The sequence below is a fragment of the Mustela erminea genome, chromosome 7 (assembly GCF_009829155.1).
Source record: "Mustela erminea isolate mMusErm1 chromosome 7, mMusErm1.Pri, whole genome shotgun sequence".
NCBI lineage: Eukaryota > Metazoa > Chordata > Mammalia > Carnivora > Mustelidae > Mustela > Mustela erminea.
In genome coordinates this window covers 135,236,774-135,251,308 of record NC_045620.1, presented here as the reverse complement: position 1 = coordinate 135,251,308, position 14,535 = coordinate 135,236,774, and the positions used below count along the sequence as shown (strand labels likewise).

Genomic DNA, 14,535 nt, shown 5'->3' with positions numbered 1-14,535 from the left:
TCCCGGGTTGGCATGTATCCTAATTCTCTTCCATGGGTGACTTTGGAGAGACACACACGCAGTCCCATGAAAGCTGCTTGCCATTGTAATGAAGGCGCAGGGAGCTGTGCCGCGGCCAGAGCATGGCGGGGGCTGGGGGCAGTGGGTGGCCCTGGCTGGCTGGGCAGGCCAGGCAGGTGAATTGGGGACACGCCCCTCTTTGCCCCATGTTCCCTATTGCATGGATATTGCTTTTGCCTCCTGCTCTCTTGCCCACCCACCTACCTGAGACAGCCCTCACCTGCCAGAACTCACTTTCAGGAAAGGCACTGGGGTCAGGTGTCCCCTGGTTTCAACGGAAGGCAGTTGTGGGCATTAGCGCTGACAGCCTGCCTATACGTGTGCGATAGAAAACACAAACACACGTATCAGACACTGTGTACAGGAGGCCTGGGGAACCTTCCTGGTGTCCTTGAACAAAAGGGCCCCCCCCCTTATCTGTTGTTGGTTCTGGGATAAGGACCTAGAGATTGAGGGGACTCTGAGATGAGACCCTGGATTTCTTACTACTTACTGTGGAGGAAGGAGGACCGGTCTCGAAATCGCAGGTGCCAAGGGCAGAGTTTCCTCTGGAGACTAAGGGGGCCATATGTCTTAGAGATTCATGTTTTGAAAGAAAGAATAAAAGGCTTTGGAAGAGAGATACATGATTTCACTCACATTGGACACAAAACTGAATGCTGCCCTTGGGATTCTGGAATGTTTCTGTTTGGTCTTCAGGAGCCAGATGAAACTGCCCTCCATCTTGCAGTCAGATCGGTGGACCGGACTTCCCTCCACATCGTAGACTTTTTAGTTCAGAACAGGTAGGTGTTCTAAAGTTAGGGGAGCCGTTTGATTTTATTTCCTGGTGTTTCCAAGGAAGGATCAGGTTCCTGGCCAAGATGCTGGGATTTTTTCCAAGCCTTGAACATGAGCTGTGGGACAGGAAGAGAACTTCCAGGAGTGGGCTATTAGAGCATAGTCCCCAAAAAGCCCTAGAGTGTGAAGACAGAGACCCTTCTTGGTACCTGAAAGACCTGTCCTCTAGCGTCTGGGACTCAGGAGCTGTCAGGCTCGTATATCTGAATTGTGGGCACTGGGGGACTATCTGTGGCCTCCACATGCCCCCAACTGGTGTGCACAGAGCCGTCCCCATGCTTGGCCCTCAGAGTGTCTCACTGGACATAGGCAGGCGCCCTGAGCAGTGGGGACAGTAAAATGGACGCACAGATACATACTGGGACCACCCACCTAAGCTGGGATCGTAAACCTCATCACTGGACTGCAGGCATTTTGTTTGGTTTGAAAAGTTGTTTCTGTTTTCTAACTAGAAGTTCCCTTTCAAGAATGTGTGTGCCTGCTTACCTGGGCTCCGAAGTCCTGTCAGGTGCATTCCGCCCCGGGTACGGCGCCCACCTGGGGCAGCAGGCCGACCAGAGAGGCCCGGCACCGTGTATCTTGACTCCCTGATCATGGTTGGGGGTGTGTGGAGGGGGAGGTGCTGGTCAAAAGCCACTGAAATTGTGCCAAACAGAGTGGAAAATTCCACCTGCAAAAGCAAGGTCATAGTTTGCATTTTGGCCTTCCCTGCTGTTCATGGGGGGGAGGAGATGGCCAGGGGTAGAGGAGCTGGAGGCAGGTCAGCAGTTTGCCGGACTCCGTGGAAGCCACCCTCTGCGGAGCCTGGACGTCCTCCGGCGCCTGGTGTCACAGTGGCTCAGCAGACCGTGGATGAAACAGACCCGTGACACCATCCTCCCTCAGCGTAAACTCTTGGAGTGTGAGAAGGGAAATCCTGGTTTCTCTGGAGTAGTAGGAGGGCAGCAGGAAGAGGGAGAGATCAGAAGATGAGGCTCATTTTCCCCGAGAGTGTAGCACGTTCTGTTTTGATGAGAGCAGTGGGTATCACCTGGGACGGTGCCCCCTGCCACGTGTCCTTCCACAGGCCACAAAGTCCCACAGTCCCTCCTGCTCAGAAGGACAGCCACGTTTCCGGGCTGCCTCCCCCAGTAGGCTGAGTGGCTTTGTAAGAGAAGCACAGTGTCTTCTGGGGTAACCCGCTCTTGTGTTTCACCAGAAGGGCTTTAGAGATCGCAGGACTGCCCCGCCGGCTGTCTGCAGGGCAGCCTGGGGCCCACAGACATACAGGCGTTTGTGCATTCTGGGCTTTGGAAGAGGGGCTCTTCCCCTTCCCGGCAAGAATGTCAGTAATAGGATGGAAAAACTCTCCCTGCCCTGCAGGACAGGATGGCATGTCCCACAGGCTTCCTGAGGCCCAGGCGGACACTTCAGGCTCCGGGTGCTGATGGGGAAGCGGGAGGGATGCCGCAGTTCGGGACTGGCCCAGGAAGAAGCGGGCTAAGCCCCCCTCGGCCCCCGCTCAGCAACAACACAGTGCCCCACTCCGGCCTTCGCGCTCTTACTGCTGGTTCCCTGCTGGCCTCACACCGGGGCCCCTCCCCGGCCAGGCAGGGCTGGTCCCCTGGCCAGTGACTCACTGATCTTTCTCTTCTTTGGTCCCTGTTCTTGGCCAGCGGGAACCTGGATAAGCAGACGGGGAAGGGCAGCACAGCCCTGCACTACTGCTGCCTGACGGACAACGCCGAGTGCCTAAAGCTCCTCCTGCGGGGGAAGGCCTCCATCGAGACTGGTGAGCGGGTGGCCGCCGGCCTGGCCATCTGGCCTGGGCTCCCGTCAGCCAGGGAGACCCAAATCCTACCATCTGAAGTCGGGGGGCCTTGCCTGCGTGCTCGCCAAGGTTGCTACGGTCCCATATTGGTCAGCGGGTTCCCTCCATCTGGGACATAGACTTTCTGTCATGGGCAGGCATCATAGAGATTATGAGAGGCAGAGCACGGACCCTCCACAAGTTCCTTGTGCTGAGGTGACCTTGAACGAGGTTTGGGGTATCTTGCCCTCCTCTTCAGAACCCCACCCAGGATCAGGCTTAACTCCTTTCTGGCTCTGGGTGGGAGGTTTACCGGGCAGTGGGGAGTCACTGATCACTGCCCCTCTTGGCACCGAGTCTCCTCCACAAGGGACCCTGATCTGCTGGGCCTTCGTCCCTCCCTCTACTAGGGGACCCTGAAGCGCTGGCAGCCGCTTGAGGGCAGGCAGCTGTGATTGCACCATGAGGAAGTGTTCTTGAACTGTTGAACAGAGAGCAAAGGACAGAAAGGCGGTGCACACCTGCTTCGCCAAGTTTCTTTCTTTCTTTTTTTTTTTCTTAAATAACCAAACCTTGCTGATGGATGCTTATTTGGAAGAAAATACACAATTTCAGATTCATAGACTGCTGAGGAGGAGTTCGGTTCTGCTTCCGTGGTCAGCACAGACTGTCTTAAAATCTTGCCGACTGTGCGCTGCTGTGGTGTGTTAGGATGGGGAGACGGTCAGGCCTCCCCGCCCCACACAGTGCAGCTCACTTCCGCTTCGTGCTGCCTCCCTGTGTCTTCTTGTAACTGCCTCTTGAGGTCAGACCTCTGCTTGCTTTGGCCGTAACACCTCCGTGTGTTGTCCTGCCTTTTAGCCAACGAGTCGGGAGAGACGCCCCTGGACATTGCCAGACGCCTCAGGCACGAGCACTGTGAGGAGCTGGTGAGTCTCCCTCCGGCTCGCATGGGATGAAGGCGACCTGCCTGGGTGGGGAGGGGCCCTGCCCTCTGGGAGGAAGGTCCCATTTGGACCCTAGACGGGACAAGCAGGAGAAAGTGTACTCGGGGAGTCCTTTGAGAGGAGGGGACCACCCCCATCATAGTGACGCTTGGAACACAAGTTGGAATTTGCTGGTTGGACACGTGGCTGGTGGCCATGGCATTGCCTGGGGCAGATGGACCAGAGATCCGGAGGCCACCGCCGCTCTGCCCCTTCTCTGGAGTCTCTGAGCTGCCAGCCCTTCCCCTTGGAGCAGCATCCAAAGCTGGTGTGCGGATTTCGTTCCCCAGTCCCAGGTCATCTGGATTGTTCCCACCATCTTTTCCTGTCCCGTTCTAGAAGGAGGGGCAGTGCGGCCAGTGGACAGAGCCCACGGGGTCAGGCAGTGTAGGGGCTCCTGCTGGGAGCTGAGGAAGTCATGCCGATGCCAGCTCTCCCACTGGTTCCGTGTTTGTAAGGCGGAGTCCGCTTTAGCCGTTCAGAAGTAGCGTCGTGCTTTGTGACACTGAGCAAGTGCGCAGTAAATTGAACTAACAGTGACTGCTTTGGAAGGGTAGGAGAGTGAGGGGTGCTCTGTGCTAAACACTTGATAACTGCTGATTTAATTTTGATAGCCCTTCTGACTTGGTTTTTTCTGTTAGCCGTATTTTACAGATGAGGAAACAGGCGCAGGAGGGTTAAGGAACTTGCCAAAGCGCACACAGCTACTCTGGCTGGGGAGAGAGTTAAGGGCTAACATGCTAAGACTCGCATTGAGTCTAACGAATTCGCTTCTCTCCTGTTAGCGCACGTGGAATTGGGTATCCGCCTTCCTTGAGGGAACGGCGGAAACACTCACTCCCATCCTTGCTCTGCGGGCCGGGGCTGGTTTCCCGTTAGTGACACGTGCGGCGTCCTCTGTTGAGTTTGCTCCCACGTGTGCCCGTCAGCACCCGCACGCCGGCCGTTAGCCTTAAGATCTCCAGTAGCCCTGGCCTGCAGCGCTTTACAGTTTGCAGAGCTCTAAATGGGCGTTGCAGGGTCCTCGGTGAAGGTAGGGCGTGGGGTCTCCGTCGGCTGGCCTTGCCCTGAAGGGTCTCTGCCTCCCCTCTCCACACCGCCCACCACCGCCCACGGGTGCCCAGCTCCCGGGCGGCGGCGCCGACAGCCCTTCCTCTTTTCAGCTGACCCAGGCCTTGTCTGGGAGGTTTAACTCGCACGTCCACGTCGAATACGAGTGGCGGTTGCTCCACGAAGACCTGGATGAGAGTGACGACGATGTGGACGAGAAATTGCAGGTTGGTGCCGGGCCACAGATCGTCGGGGAGGTTCTGAGGGGCTTCGCTCCGAGCCGGGTGGACCCCAGAGTGCGATTAGGGCACAGGGTGGTTTTGTACAAAACGTCGAGTTAACTCTTTGCTCCACCCTCAGTAGCTGGTTCTGCCCGTCCCGCAGCTGTGCCTGCCTCCCAGCTCCTGTGCGTGTGGGTGTACAGCAACGTTACTTGGGGCGTCGTCAGCTGCTCACCTTTAGATCTAAGGGAAAGATATTGGGGAGGGGGTTGTTTCTAATGGGATTTAGAGGAAGCCCCGTGCCGTGGATGTGGTAAAGAGCCAGGGCTCCCCAGTATCACAGGTCAAGTTCAACTAGTTGATCTTTAAAACCTTCACTAGAATGAAATGACCATTAGAGCTCTGGGTCCAGCTTTCTCCTGTATCCGATTGGGTCATGGAAGCTTCAGGAGAGGTTGACTCAGCGGTGAAGCCAATATTTAGAGACCAGCTTGAGGCCAGAGGGCGCTGGCCTCTGAGTCCAGCTCCCTGCTCACAACACTCTACCTGGCCCACTTGGGGGACCCCTGGCTGGTTACCATCTTCACGTGGGTCTCAGAGCTTAGTCACACCCCAGCAGACTGACTCCAGAGCCCCCACTCCCAGCTGCTAGGAAATTTGTGGGGAATGCCATGTCTCATTTCCTATTGTTTACTGTAGGACTCGAATGTCCTGAGGTGCACTGACGATGTCTGATTATATATATTTATGGCATTTCCAAAACCTTGACTCTCCTTGTGTGTGGCTCAGTTAACATTCATACTTGCTATTTCTTTGACTAAGAAACTCCTCCACTCAGTTACCTATAAAATGGTGTCCAAGTGAGAGGGACTGACTATTGTTATACTTACCGATCCTAAAAAAAGATTGGAAATAATCAGCCCCAGGTCAAGCCAACACAGCCGGTCCCATAGTCCACTTAAAAGTCTGACAGCAAGAGCTCACACTCTTCTCCCACTCGCTCGGTTTCCAGCAGAGGGAATTATAGTTCATACGGCCTTGGGCTTTGTTGAATTTAAAATATGTGTGAAGAGAACTAGCCATCAGGTTCTGCATAGCTCAGCTGAGTTTGAGCCATTGGGTTGGCCAGAGCCTTGGGTGGGCAGGTGGCCCTGCGAGGGGCAGGGCGGTATCACAGCTAGTACTGTTCTGGAAGCCCCGGGGGCTGTGTGAGAGGAGCACAGGTCTACCCACTGAAAAGATGAGGGGTCTGGTCAGCAAGGTTAAGGTAGTTGCTCAAGATCGTAGCTCTTAGAATGAAGCTGATATTGGAAATGAATTAGATCTGATTTACACGAGTCCTGATTTCAAGGGGAGCAAGGGTCAGCAAACCAAAAGGGTCAAATAATTAATATTTCAGGTTTGTGGGCCTAAATTATCACCATCTTTACTGCAACTACTCAGACGTGCCAGTGGCTTGGAAGTAGCTACAGACAATATATTAAATGACCAGGCACGACTGTGTTCTAATAAAACTTTATTTATAAAAACAGATGGTGGCCCACGGGCCATGGTTTGCTGATCCCTGAGTTAGAGGACTCTCGAGACTTCAGTTCATTTGAGAAGAGCACCTGATGTCCCCGGAACTTGGCGCCCCGCTGTTGGGGGTTGGCTGCCGCGAGGTGCTCAGTTGGAAGTGTGTTTACAAACAGGAAGTGCGGTGGAAACAGATATAGGTTAAGATAATGCCGGCGAGTAAAGGTGAAACAGACTGGGCTCTCAATCCTTCCCAGAATGGTGACTTGTAAATTATAAATTATGGCATTTGCGGCACTGGGGGTGGGAGAGGGTGTCTCCATGAAGATAAAAGGAACTTTCAAATCTCACAGCTCTCCTGTTACAGTTGAGAGCCCAAAACGTACCTGCCCAGGTAGCCGCGATGTGCACAAGGCGGTCACCCGTGGCCCAGACGCTGTGACCGAGGGGTCGGTGTGTGTGCGTTTCCCCCCCTTCTGCAGCCCAGCCCCAGTCGGCGAGAAGACCGGCCCGTCAGCTTCTACCAGCTGGGCTCCGGCCAGCTGCAGTCCAACGCCGCGTCTTTGGCCAGAGACGCCACCAGCCTGGCCAAGGACAAGCAGAGGTCCTTCGTGCCCAGCATCTTGCAGAACGAGACGTACGGTGCGGTCCTCAGCGGAAGCCCACCTCCCACCCAGCCTGTGGTCCCCAGCACCTCCAGTGCACCCCCGCTGCCCCCACGAAACATTGCCAAAGGTACTGCGCGGCCATAGCTTAGAGGGTGTGGTCTGGTGTTTGCTTTGAGAAGTTTATAGTTGCCGTGCCCCCTGCTAGGTGACATGTGGGGATTTTTTGTCTTAGAGTTATGTTGTTGGTACCCTAAAGGAGCTCCTCGTTCTTAGGGTGCTGAATGGTGGTAGAGCATCTGACTCGATCCTTGTTCTGGGCAGAGGTGTGGCCTCTGCGTGTCACGTGGGGAGTGCGGGGACCCCCCGGGCAGGCCTGAGGTGGGTGGCTCGGCTCGTGATGCTGGTCCTGCGAGACATTTTCCTGCAGATCTTCTTTCTGTTCCTTTTCTCTCTGCTTTTACCAGTCACTACCCCACCCCCGCCTGCATTCTCTCCTGTTTCTTTCACCCAGCCTACAGTCAGCCAGCTTGTGGTGCCTCTGATTAATTTTTACCTGTAATCCCCATGAAATGAAAGACAAAAAGATGCTAATTTCGGGAAGGATACTCAGCTACACTTACCTTGCTCGGTCCCAGCAGAATGAGTTTGACTCAACAGATGCTTTTCTTTTTATGAAAATGGAAACTGAGGCCCCCAAAAGTTAAGTGAGTTTCCTAGGCTGAGGACCAACTGATCCTTCTGCTCCTTGAAGGTGGGTCCAGCAAGTGGCCGGCACAGCTCATGGCCAGTGGCCTTTAGGGGGCATCCCAGGAGAGGGAGGGCCAGAGCCCCCAGGGTGTGGTGTCCGGGCTCTGTGGCTGCTGCGGGCTGCTGCTGGTCCAGAAGGAGGTCCTGCAGTGCAGAGGGGCCGCAGCTGCTCTCTGGGAGGGGGTGTGACTGACGGTTGTGGCTTGGGTCGGGGAGCAAATATGGCGGCTGCCATCCGCTGGCCCTGTGCCTCACCCCCCACGTGATCCTGCCTCCAGCACCCAGGGAGGTCTCTCAGGGAGGCCAGAGAAGGTTGATGGGCCTGTTGTTTAGGTCACTGACTCACACCTCCAGGGATGAGCCCCTACGAGGAGAGCAGGTGCTGCCCAGGCCAGCCCCAGAAATAGCTGTCTCACCTCCCCCATATGGGCCGTGGCCCCTGTGTGCCCTCACCCAGGCAGTGCCACCCCTGGGCAGGAGAGAAGCTGCAAGGCCACGTTCCACGGCTGCCCTCCTCCCTGTCACCACCCCAGGCGGCGGAGGGCAGCAGCCACGCTCGGGTCCTTGTGGGGCCCCTTATTGTTTCCGCAGCCTCCCCCACACCCTGTGTGCGTGGGTTAATTTTGTAATCCAGAGCTGAAGTGATGTGGTCCCTCTACCCCATTAGGGGCTTTTATTCACTTGTGTGTCACGGGAGGAAGATTCTATTTTGCTCTGTTCGTCATGTAAAAGGAACAGAAAACTTCATTTTTTTCCCTTTTTTTTCTTTTTTCTTTTGCTTTTGGTTTTGTAGAGTCTTAGAATGAGAGGGTTTGGGATTTTTTCTTACTTTTTTTTCTTTTTTACTATCTCTGTAGTTAGCGTCATGTTCTCCTTTGATGGTGTAGACAGTCCTTCATCCCAGTAGCCGGGTGTAGACAGTCCTTCATCCCAGTAGCCCCCCAGAGAGCCCCTGTTGTTGTCGTCTAGGCCACACCTGGCCCTGCAGCGAGTCCCACCCAACAAAACTGCAAAGGGAGTTAGCATTGCGCCTCCCGCACCAGGACAGACACTGGGCACAGCAGAAACGCCCCATGTGGGGGTGCCCACATTCTCCCCAGGCCTGGCCCCCTGTGCGGGCTGCGCACAGCCTCAGGCACGGGTCACTGCTGTGCACGGAGCTCTGTGGGGGCAGAAGAAGGACAGCGACCTCGGTGCTGCTGTGTCCCCCGTGTGTCAGCTGAGCCTCCTGGGTGTCATGCGTGCTGGCTCTTAGCCAGAAAGGTTTGCAGGAGGCAGGGAGCCCTTCACCTGTCTCCGTCTGCACCCTTCTGTCCTCGAGCTCTGAGAACACGTGCTCCCCGGGCCAGGGAGGGGTGTGCACAGCCGCGGGAGCCTACAGCCTGAGCCCCGTGCTCGGGACGCCTGTGGCTTTCGTTTCCCTCTTCAAACCCCTATTTCTGTTTGAGAAGGAAAAATCAAGACTGTGATAACCAGCTGGTAATTCCTCCAGAAGCATCCTTGATCTGGTCCGTCTATATCGTCCATCAGATGCCAGAGACAGGAATTCTTTTTAAAAATCAGGATTCTGTTTGTGGTCTTAATGCTGTTCTAGAAGGGTCATACTGCGCATTTTGCGAGTGAGAGGATCAATAATGCAGTGTTCTGTTTCTGTTTTTGTTCTGTGCTTGTGCGTGCCTTCCTGTGTGTGTGCATGCACGTGTGTGTGTGCGTGTGCATGTGTGCGTGTGCATGTGTGCGTGTGCAGTTCAGACCGCCTCCTCCGCTACCGCCCTGTGGAAGACAAACTCTGTAAGTGTGGACGGTGCAAGCAGGCAGCGATCTTCGTCAGATCCGCCAGCTGTCCATCCACCGCTGCCCCCTCTCCGCGTGACATCTACCAGTACGTTCTCGCCTTTTTCCTTTCTTGCCAGTGGGCTCTTGGATCTGGATGGCTGGGGGGTGCTTTCGGCAGCCGCGTGGGGAGAGCTGCGAAGCCGCACGCCCACAGGCAGACGCCGCCCGGAGCCCGACCCCCGTGCGGGCCCCTGGCAGCCCCTCCAGCCGCCCTGCCCTGCCGCAACCTGCTGCCTGTCCGCACCCTCGCCCTGGGGGGCCGTCGCGCTCTCCTCTGTCTCCTCCAGCCCTCGAGCTACACTCCGTCCTTTCCTGCCAGCCCAGGGCTTCACTTCCCCTGGCCATTTGGTGGTTCTCACTATTGGGGCACAGTCATGTGGATGTGATCTGGTTTGTGTTTTTCTCCGATGTCAACACGTGGGTGAAAGACCCAGGGCCGGGGGAGGGGGCTGGGGCAGAGGAATGTCTTCACGGGATCAGTGGGGCCAGCCCTGAGCCTGTCCCCTTCCTGCTCCGCGTGGCTGGGCTGTGGCAGGAGGAGCTCCGCCCTCTCCAGCAGGGCTCGGAGAGCAGCGGGTCATACCCGGCTTGTTCCTGTGGGTTTAACCTCAGCGGCAGTCCGGCCGCAGCTGCAGACAGTGCCGTGTGCGCGTGCGCGGGGGGCCTGCGAGGCTCCTGGGGTCCCTGTCCTGTCCTGAGCATGGCGGCGGCCTCAACCAGATGGGGCGTGAGGACACTGGATCTTGGGGGGGCAGCGCTAATGTTTGTCACAGAGGGGCAAGCAGAGGAAGGAGCCTGGGGCTTAGGGCCCAGCTCCCTGCCTTACCAGCTCCCTAAGTTTCCGAGTCTGTGGAGAAACAATTACCTCTTTGCCCTGCAGCTCCCCTCACAGACTGTGGAGCCTTTACTGTTAGTTCTTTACAGGCCTCTCCGATTGCCCTGCTCGAATGGGGAGGACCCACGGTCAGCGGAGGACCCAGTTCGCCTGGGGGGGCGGGACCAGGGGCAAGACCCTGCCGCTGGCTCTCCAGGTCTCTGGGTGGCTTCCCCACAGAGGAAGATCCTCATGGGCTCATAGAGACATTTTAATCCTAACCTAAGGCTTGGAAGGACTCCGTGCCAATCTGGTTTTCTAAAAATCTGCAGTGAAAGGAGGATGCTTTCCCTTATGAAATCGCCGTTTAAAAAAAAGAAGAAAAGAAGCCCTTACCAGAGAGCCTCTGATGAGAAGGCTGGGGACGGGACGAAGCCTGACCCTCTGTATTCCTCTCCTTCTCTCTTTCCGCAGATCCCCTGGCTCCCACACCGCCCCCTCCAGTAGCAAAAACGCCCAGTGTGATGGAAGCCTTGAGCCAGCAGAGCAAGCCGGCCCAGCCCGGGATCCAGCTGAGCAAGGCCCCGCCCCCGCCCCTGCCGCCCCAGCCGCCCAGCCGCCTCCCCCAGAAGAGGCCTGTCCCCGGGTAACCGTAACTAGCCTGCCTTCAAGCCCCCCCAGGGTCTGGCCGAATTGTCATCCTTGCTTCTTGCATTCAGGGAGCTTCCAAGGGGCAATGGCCCCATTACTTCATCTGCTGAAATTTCTGGGCAAACATTAGAAGTCTCCAGAGCTTCTACGGTATAACATTTGAGCTCAGGTGTCACCTAATGAATTCATCAGGGTCAAGTATCTTAAAAATAACTTACCAAGCATTTTTTTAAATTGTAAAAATTTCACACAAATGTCTATCTTATATCCACATAATGAATTTAGACTCTGTTCAGGAGACACTGCATTTTGGGGAATTAAGGTCGAGATGCCGGGCCTCTACTTCCAGTTTATTGCTCACGCACAAGGTTATCTTGCTTCCTCTGCAGTGTGGGGCGTATATTTCCTACAAACTAGGATGTTTTCCTGCATCAACACAGTACAGCCAGCACAATCGGAAATGAGCAAAGATGCATTACTACCTTCTGACTCTCAGCCCCCCCAACCCCAGGTTTGCCACTTGTGCATAGAACATCCTTGACCAGAGAGGGATCCAGTTCATGGTCTCAGGCTGGATCCTAATGGTGGGAAATGGTTTCTTTTAGTGACAGTGATTTTCCAAAGCCAAGATGAGTGCTTCCTGTGCTCATGGCTTTCTGAGGGTTGCCGCTCCCAGGCAGGCCCCCTGGGTGGTCAGAACCAGGGATACACACATGAGTATGTGTAGGTGACCATCCGTGTAGATACACACTTAGGAAGACATTTTTCTCTGTATTTCCGTCTCGTCTTGAAGTCCATGAGCTCACACTGTCTCCCATTTCAAACCACACCAAGACTTATGGACCTAAGACACAACCATTTATGATGCTCCCAGGTGTCTGTCAGGAATTTGGATCGGCAGAGTGAGCGTAGCTTGTCTTTTCTCCACAAGATCTGGAGCCCTAGCTGAGACGTCTCAGAGCCTGGGCATGGCTTGGCACAGAAGGACTCGTAGATGATGGGCCCATTCCCCTCTCCGCTACACGTATCTGGTGGTTGCTGCTGGCTGTCATCTGGGGCTCTTGGCTGGGGTTCTTGGCTGAAAAACTTACCCATACATGGCTTCTCCATGTGGCAAGAGTTTCCTCAAGTCTTGGTGGCTGGGCCCAAGCACGAGTCCCAAGAAACAGGTACGGCCCCAGAAAATTCTGCCGTGTGTCCCTGGTCAAACAGTGGCAGAGCCCAGACTCAGGGTAGAGGTGGGGACGGTGCAGGAGCACAGGATGGTCGCAGATTCCAGATCTCAGAAAAGAATTTGGGGGCAGTGTTTTCAAAGCACCAGGGTTCATTCTCATCCTCTCCCTCTGTGTGCTCCTTACTCCCTTTGGCAGTGGTGAGAAATCTGGCTCCCATATCTGCCTCCATCTCTTCCTCTCCCTGCTGAGCTCTGCGGTACCCCGTGGAGGTCTTCCCCCTGGTGGGGCTCTCTCCCTGCCCCGTCAGGCCCCCTCCTGCTGAGGCTGTCCCTCCCCAGGGCAGGCATTTTCTCATCCAGGCCACTAGGTAGATGATGGAGCCTTTCAGGATATCTATCCTTCAGTTCTAAGAAATTTCGTTGATTTTTCTTAATGTCTTAATTTCTGTTTTCTTCTTTTATTGCTTTTAATCAAATTCATATTATTCAGATGTCAGACTCCCTTGGCCTTTCCTGGATGTGTATCATCTTTTTTCTCTTTATTCTAATAAGCTGACATCTCTAACAGACTTTCCCTGAGTCAGTCTCAGTGGTTTAACATACAGCAGTTGACTTCTTACACGAAGCTCAGTGCCCTTTCTGTTGCTTGTACAATCAGCGGCCCTGAGGGCTGAGTGGGAGACCCGGACCCCCTTCTACTCCTGGTGCCACTTTCCTAACCCACTCCTGCCCTTTACTTCCTTAAGGAGCCTCTGAGAAGCGTGCTTCCGGCCAGAGCCAGTCCCAGCGCTCCACCTGGAGGCCGGGGCTGGAAATGCAGCTCTGCACAGCCCAGACTGGGCTGCGCTGGGCCACCTTCTAGCTTCGGTTTCTGCAGTGCTGGCGGGCTGGCTTGCTTTTTAATCTGCCTTCTAGGAGAGTTTCTTCATTTGCATTTTCCCGTTCTTAGTAATTACTGAGTTTTCATTCCAGGTGTCAGATAATTTTCAAGGTAATAGTATCCTGTTTGTTTCATGGAGTCATTTTCTCTCATCTCAGATTATTAATGATGGGTTTGGGGCGGTGTTTTCATTTATGTTAGCTTTTGCTTTTCTAAATAATTTGTTTCTTCCATGTTCTTTGCCTTGTTTTCACTTCTGTTATGTTAGAGGCTCTTTCCTGTAAATCTGGTGTTCCTGCCCCAGAGTTGCCACTTCCACTGCAGCATTGAAACGGACCACACACCGCACCCTCGGCGCAGAGCCGCCAGCGTGGGCTTGGCTGGCGAGCGTCTCACTGGGCAGTTTCACTGGGGAACCTGAGGAACCACTCAGGTTCCTTAGCGAATAGTCTTTGTCTCTCGCCTGAAGGGATCAGGTTTTCTAGGCGTTGAATAAAGAAATAAAGTTGAGCTTTTACTTAGTTCCCCTCCTTTTTTTTTTTTTTTGTTAGAGAGAGAGGTGGGGGCAGGGGCGGAGGGAAGAGAGAAAATCTCAAGCAGACTGATGCGGGGCTCGAGCTCACGTTCCTGAAACCATTACCTGAACTGACATCAGGAGTCAGATGCCACCCCAGCACACTTAGTCCCCGCTTTTTAAAAGATGCTCCTCAAAACTGCACTGGTGTACCCCCTAGTCCAGACACCCTCTGTTCTACCCTCTCCAAGAACAGAAACTTCTGTCTGCAGTGGGTTGAGAGAGGGTAGTTGAAAGGCTACTCAGGGTTGGGCTGGGAATCCAGGGGCTCCACACCTCCTTGAGGTGATTTGGGGCCAATCTTTGTGTTTATTGCCGAGCTCAACCCCGCCCCCGGAGCTTATAAGCCTTGGGGGCTCAGAGCACAGATGGGGGTCCTTCAGGGTCTCCTCAGTGTGTGGGGTCCCCCTCCACAGGCAAGCTGGCTTGGTGAGGATTTGTCCCTCTGGTGGCCAATTCCAGAATGTTTCCTCTTCAGGTTCTTTTTGTACTTCTTTTGGTTTCGGTTTTTTTCTGATCTTTTCCTTGGGAGAAAGTGGGAGTAAATGTATTTCAGTCTGCCTTTTTTAACCAGAAGACTCTCAGAACTTTTTTAATGCTCCTTTGTAAGATCTCTTGCAACAATGTAATGTGTACATCCTCACCTCTCTGTTGGGAGCATGTCCGCGGTCTCCTTGGCTGCTGAATTCCACGGTGGGGGGCACTCACCGTCTACACTGCGTGCCCACAGGCCGTGCTTCCCTGGGTTCTTGCATCGGGGTCTGCGTCCGGCTTCAGCTTGCTGCCCTCT

General features: G+C 54.7%; 1 protein-coding gene across 9 annotated transcripts in view; it reads left to right on the top strand.

Annotated features, from left to right (window-relative positions):
- Positions 1–14,535, top strand: part of ASAP2 (ArfGAP with SH3 domain, ankyrin repeat and PH domain 2) — a 166,966-nt gene that overhangs the window by 145,719 nt on the left and 6,712 nt on the right. For 7 of the 9 annotated variants that reach the window (XM_032353369.1, XM_032353370.1, XM_032353376.1 and 4 more), the window contains 7 exons: positions 760–845; positions 2,556–2,671; positions 3,551–3,618; positions 4,839–4,952; positions 6,944–7,196; positions 9,564–9,698; positions 10,941–11,112. In XM_032353369.1, coding sequence (XP_032209260.1) covers positions 760–845; positions 2,556–2,671; positions 3,551–3,618; positions 4,839–4,952; positions 6,944–7,196; positions 9,564–9,698; positions 10,941–11,112 — 944 coding nt within the window. The remainder of the gene's footprint in view (positions 1–759; positions 846–2,555; positions 2,672–3,550; positions 3,619–4,838; positions 4,953–6,943; positions 7,197–9,563; positions 9,699–10,940; positions 11,113–14,535) is intronic. The other 2 variants (XM_032353371.1, XM_032353372.1) reach the window with 1 other exon arrangement.